Source organism: Bos grunniens, chromosome 26 (assembly GCF_055505025.1).
Source record: "Bos grunniens cultivar Pamir isolate PY7600 chromosome 26, Bosgru_T2T1.0, whole genome shotgun sequence".
Classification (NCBI taxonomy): domain Eukaryota; kingdom Metazoa; phylum Chordata; class Mammalia; order Artiodactyla; family Bovidae; genus Bos; species Bos grunniens.
In genome coordinates, this window is record NC_141190.1 from 16,742,851 (window position 1) to 16,748,850 (window position 6,000).

A 6,000-nucleotide genomic window follows, 5' to 3' on the forward strand; every position below is an offset into this window, starting at 1 on the left:
TAAAATTTTCACTTTCTTTCACTTTGAAAATTCCCAGCATCTGACACACCTGGGACTGAAAGTAGGCATTCAACAACTTGTTAAGCTCAGGTATTAATATTTGTGCATAATAATTATTATTCACCTTTTAAAAAAATAGAAATTAAAGCTCAGGGAGATTTTTAAAATTTGACCAAGGCTGTGAGTTAAGAACTGTATGAGCTGGGGTGCTGACACAATCTCTTCAAAACCAGAGTCTGATACACAGAAGGAGGAGCTTCCAGGGGTAGTGCTTTCATGACTACCTTTCCCAGAGAAGTCAGATTTCAGATAATTCCTTCAAGATTTAAAGAGCTATTGAACAGTTATTCATTCATTGAGCAAATACAACAGAAACTGTGAAATCTCTTGAAACTTGGTTATTTCCTTGATTTCAAATCAATGTATTCTTTCGGGAAATTTTGGGGTTGTCACTCTATATGCAGTTTTTAAAAATTAAAGCAATTTCATTGCCACTAGAATTCACCAAAAATAAATGCTATAAAGGACACATAGGTCACAACATGGACAGAGAATTCCTACTTTTGACAGTTTCAACAATGATCTCATTGATCTCACTCCCTTCTGGCAACCTTTAGCTGTATACCATCTAAAATCATGTCTGGGTGTCATACATCATGGACAAGTGAGATTAATCCCAGGGATGCAAGTATGGTTCAATATTCTCAAATTAATCAATGCTATACCCCACATTAACAAATGGAAAAATAAAATCATATGATTGTTCAATAGATGTAGAAAAGTTTTTTTATAAAATCCAATATCCATTTAAGATTAAAAATTCTCCACAAGGTAGGTATAGAGGCAACATACTTCAACATAATTTAAAAATCACATATATGATAAGTCCACAGCTATCATCATCATACTTGATAGTGAAAAGCTGAAAGCATTTTCTCTAAAATCAAGAACAAGACAAGGATGCCCACTCTTGCCAATTTTACTTAAAATATTGTATTAGAAATCAAAGCCATAGCAATCAAAGAAAGAGAAATAAAAGGAACTGAAATTGAAAAGAATGAAGTCAAACTGTTCTTATTTGTAGATGACACAATACTATCTATACAAAATTCAAAGTTCAGTTCAGTTGCTCAGTCATGTCCGACTGTTTGCAACCCAATGGACTGCAGCACGCCAGGTCTCCCTGTCCATCACCAACTCCCTGGGTTTACTCAAACTCATGTCCATTGAGTTGGTGATGTCATCCAACCATCTCATCCTCTGTCGTCCCCTTCTCCTCCTGCCCTCAATCTTTCCTAGCATCAGGGTCTTTTCCAATGAGTCAGTTCTTAGCATCAGGTGGCCAAAGTATAGGAGTTGCAGCTTCAGCATCAGTCCTTCCAATGAATCTGGGACTGATTTCCTTTAGGATGAACTGGTTGGACTCCTTGCTGTCCAAAATTCTAAAAATCCCAACAAAAGTCTTCTAGAGCTCATGAATGAATTTGGAACAATTGTAGGATAAAAAATTAATGTACAGAAATCTGTTCCATTTCTAAACAATAAGAACAAACTATCGGAAAGAGAAATTAATAAACCAATCCCATTTATCATCACATAGAAGAGAATAAAATTCCAAACAATAAATCTAATTAACCAAGGAAGCAAAAGACATGTACTCAGAAAAGTATGAGATGCTGATTTAAAAAAAAAAAAAAAGACAATACAAATAGAGGGAAAGACATAACATGCTCATGGACAAGGAAAGTTAATATTATTATAATGAACATATTACATATTACCCAAGGAAATCAACAGATTCAAAGACAATCTTGTCAAAATACCAGTGTAATATTCAAAGTACTACAACAAGTAATTCTAAAATTTGTATGGAAACACAAAATAACTCAAGTAGACAAAGATATCCAAAGAAAGAACAGAACTGAAAGTATCATACTCCCTGATGTCAGACTACAGTACAAAGTTACAGTAACCAAAACAAAATTGTACTGGCACAAAAATGGACACAGGTCTATGGAGCAGAGCATTAGCCCAGAAAATAATCCACACTTACATGAACAACAAATCCGTGAAAAAGGACACAAAAATATACAGTGGGGAAAAGGCAATTTCTTCAATAAGTGGTGTGAGGAAAACTAAACAGCTACACGTAAAAGAATTAAATTAAAATATTTCACATGCTAGTAAGGTTAGGCTCAAAATCTTTTAAGATAGGGTTCAGCAGTACATGAATCGACACTTTCCAGATGCAAAAGCTGGGTTTAGAAAAGGCAGAGGAACCAGAGATCAAACTGCCAACATTCATTGGATCATAAAGAAAGCAGGTTCAGTTCAGTTCAGTCACTCAGTTATGTCCAACTCTTTGTGACCCCATGGACTGCAGCACGCCACACCTCCCTGTCCATCACCAACTCCAAGAGTTTACTCAAGCTCATGTTCACTGAGTCAGTGAAGCCAACCAACTGTCTCATCCTCTTCTAGGAGAAAACAAGCGAATTCCAGAAAAATATCTACTTCTGCTTCATTGACTACATTAAATCCTTCTACTGTGTGGATCACAACAAACTGTGAAAAATTCTTAAAGAGATGGGAGTACCAGACCACCTTACCTATCTCCTGTGAAACCTGAATGTGGGTAAAGAAGCAGCAGTTAAAACTGGGAATGGAACAATTGACTGGTTCAAAATTGGGAAAGGAGTAAAACAAGGCTGTATATTGTTACCCTGCTTATATGAAGAGTATATCTTAACTTATATGCAGAGTACATCATATGAAATGCTGGGCTGGGTGAATCATAAGCTGTCATCAAGATTACCAGCAGAAATATCAATAACCTCAGATATGCATATGATACCAATCTAATGGCAGAAGGGAAGAGGAACTACAGGAAGGTGAAAGAGAAAAGTGAAAAAGCTGACTTAAAACTCAGCATTCAAAAAACGAAGATCATGGCATCTGGTCCCATTTTTTTCATGGCAAACAGAAAGGGAAAAGTGGAAGCAGTGAAAGATTTTATTTTCTTGGGTTCCAAAATCACTGTGGACAGTGACTGCAGCCATGAAATAAAAAGATGTTTCCTCCTTGGAAGAAAAGCTATGACACATCTAGACAGCATATCAAAAAGCAGAGACATCACTTTGCTGACAAAGGTCCATATAATCAAAACTATAGTTTTTCTAGTAGTCATTTATGGATGTGAGAGGTGAACCATAAAGAAGGCTGAGCACTGAAGAACTGATGCTTTTGAATTGTGGTATGGGAGAAGACTCTTGAGTCCCTTGGACTGCAAGGAGATCCAACCAGTCCATCCTAAAGGAAATCAGTCCTGAATATTCATTGGAAGGACTGTTAACCAACCTGAAGCTCCAATACTTTGGCAACCTAATGGGAAGAGCCAAGTCATTGGAAAAAACCCTCATGCTTGGAAAGACTGAAGACAAAGGAGAAGAGGATGGCAGAGGGTGAGATGGTTAGATAGCACCACTGACTCAATGGACATGAGTTTGAGCAAACTCCAGGAGATAGTGGAGGACAGAGTATCCTGGCATGCTGTAGTCCATGGGTCGCAAAGAGTCAGACAAGACTCAGTGACTGAACAACACAGAAACAAGTATTTTCTCATACTATATATAAATCTTAACTCAAAAAGGGTTGAGGACTTAAATGTAAGACCAGAAACTGTAAAACACCTGGAAGGAAACATAGGCTGTATACTCCTTGACATGATTCATAGCATATGTTTTTGGATCTGCCTCCTAGTGAAGTGAAAGTGTTAGTCACTAAGCTGTGTCCAACTCTGCGACCCTCTAGACTGGACTGCAAGGAGATCCAACCAGTCCATTCTAAAGGAGATCGGTCCTGGGTGTTCTTTGGAAGGAATGATGCTAAAGCTGAAATTCCAGTACTTTGGCCACCTCATGTAAAGAGTTGACTCATTGGAAAAGACTCTGATGCTGGGAGGGATTGGGGGGCAGGAGGACAAGGGGAGGACAGAGGGTGAGATGGCTGGATGGCATCACTGACTTGATGCAGGTGAGTTTGAGTGAACTCCGGGAGCTGGTGATGGACAAGGAGGCCTGGCGTGCTGCAATTCATGGCGTCGCAAAGAGTCAGACATGACTGAGCGACTGAACTGAACTGAGACTGTAGCCTACCAGGCTCCTCTGTCCATGGAATTCTCCAGGCAAGAATTCTGAAGTGGGTAGCATTCCCTTCTCCAGGGGATCTTTCTCAACCCAGGTATCAAACCCAGGTCTCCAACATTGTAGGCAGATTCTTTACCATCTTTACCACAAAAAAGAATGAAATTTTGCCATTTGCAATAATATAAACGAATCTGGAGGGCATTACACTTAGAGAAGTAAGTCAGACAGAGAAGGAAAAATACTCTGTTATCATTTATATGTGGAATATTTTTTTAAATAAAATGAATAAATTGAGCAGAATATAAACAGTTTCACATACATAGAGAACAAACTAGTGGTTACCAGTGGGAAACAAGAAGAATGGAAGGGGAAATGAGCAGTAGGGGATTAAAAACTATAGACTACTATGTATAAAACAAATAAACTACAAGGATAAATTGTTCAGCGCAGGGAATACAGCCTATAATTTATAATAAATTTCAAAGGAGCATAATCTATAAAACTTTCTATATTCACACTTGAAACTAACATAATATTGTAAATCAACTTTAGCTCAATTGAAAATAAATTAACAGGGTTCCCCTGGTAATCCAGCGGTTAAGAATCTGCCTCGCAATGCAAGGGAATCTGGTTTGATCCCTAGTCTGGGAAAACCCCACATGCTGCAGACAACAAGCCTGAGTGCCACAGCAACTGAGCCTATGCTCTGGAGACTGTGAGGAGCAACTACTGAAGCCCACGAGCCACAGAGTCTGTCTATTGCAACAAGAGAAGTCATGGCAAGGAGGAGCCCACACACTGCAACTAGAGTGTAGTTTCTGTTTGCCACAACTAGAGAAAGCCTGTGCACAGTAATGAAGACCCAGCACAGCCCAAAATAAATATTTTTAAATAAATGAATAAAAATAAATAACAATGAATAAATAAATAAATAAATAAAACCATGTCCAGGTGTCCAATGGGAACTCCCCTTTAAAACCACTTTTAACAAACATGGTGTCTGGGACTAAGGAGTCTGGGACAAGACATAGGGCAGTCTTATTTATTCATTACAAACAACTGGAAGAAAAGTAATCATACTTGCCTTGCTTATGGATTTGCTGACATTCTTAATATTTATCTGCAGAATATTTCCAACAATTGGGAGAGGAGTGGGCCCAGGTGGCAGCTTCCCTTTGGCATGCCTCTGATTCCATAGAAAAAGGAAAATCAAAATAGAAAGACAGATCACCAGAACTACAGAGAGATCCATTGGTGTGCTTTGCGTGAGGGCAACTGAAAGCTTAGAATCCAAACACTTGATAAAAACTAAGTGCAAAGAAAAAAACAAACAAAGAAAGTGCAAGCTTATCACCAAACATGCAATAAGTCTTGAACTTTTAAATAAATAAGACTTTATCATCAGTACACTTTGTCTTGTCAATAGATATTTAAACAAAATGTTACATTAGTATTGATAAACATGTAAGTTTCAATGGAAATCTCAACTAAACAAAATTCACTTTCTCAGAGATGGCCATATTTTAGTAGTAAAATTGAAGCTATCAAAGTTTCAAAGGACTGGAATTCACAATCACAACAAATGATGAGAACATCTCTGCTCATCATATAAGCAGAAAAAGAAGCACTCTCAGAGCTTTTTCTCATAAAATCCATGGTAACGCCAGGTGAAGACAGAAGGAGGCAGGACAAATAAAGAAAGGAATACGGAGCTAGTCTTACCTTAAAAAGAGTAGAGCTATCCCACTAGTCCTCACAGAGCCCTGTTTTTGTGCCAGGAGTTCTGACACCACTAACTTCCAGAGGAGATGCTGGTCAGCAGACAGTAGACAGAAAACAGGAATAACAAGTCAAG

At 38.1% G+C, this 6,000-nt stretch overlaps 1 protein-coding gene across 1 annotated transcript in view; it reads right to left on the bottom strand.

Annotated features, from left to right (window-relative positions):
• Positions 1 to 5,435, bottom strand: part of LOC147344094 (cytochrome P450 2C31-like) — a 53,180-nt gene extending 47,745 nt beyond the window's left edge. The window contains exon 1 of the mRNA XM_086378800.1: positions 5,230 to 5,435. Within this exon, the coding sequence (XP_086234926.1) occupies positions 5,230 to 5,397 (168 nt within the window). The 5' untranslated portion in view covers positions 5,398 to 5,435. The remainder of the gene's footprint in view (positions 1 to 5,229) is intronic.
• Positions 5,436 to 6,000: the final 565 nt, after the last annotated feature.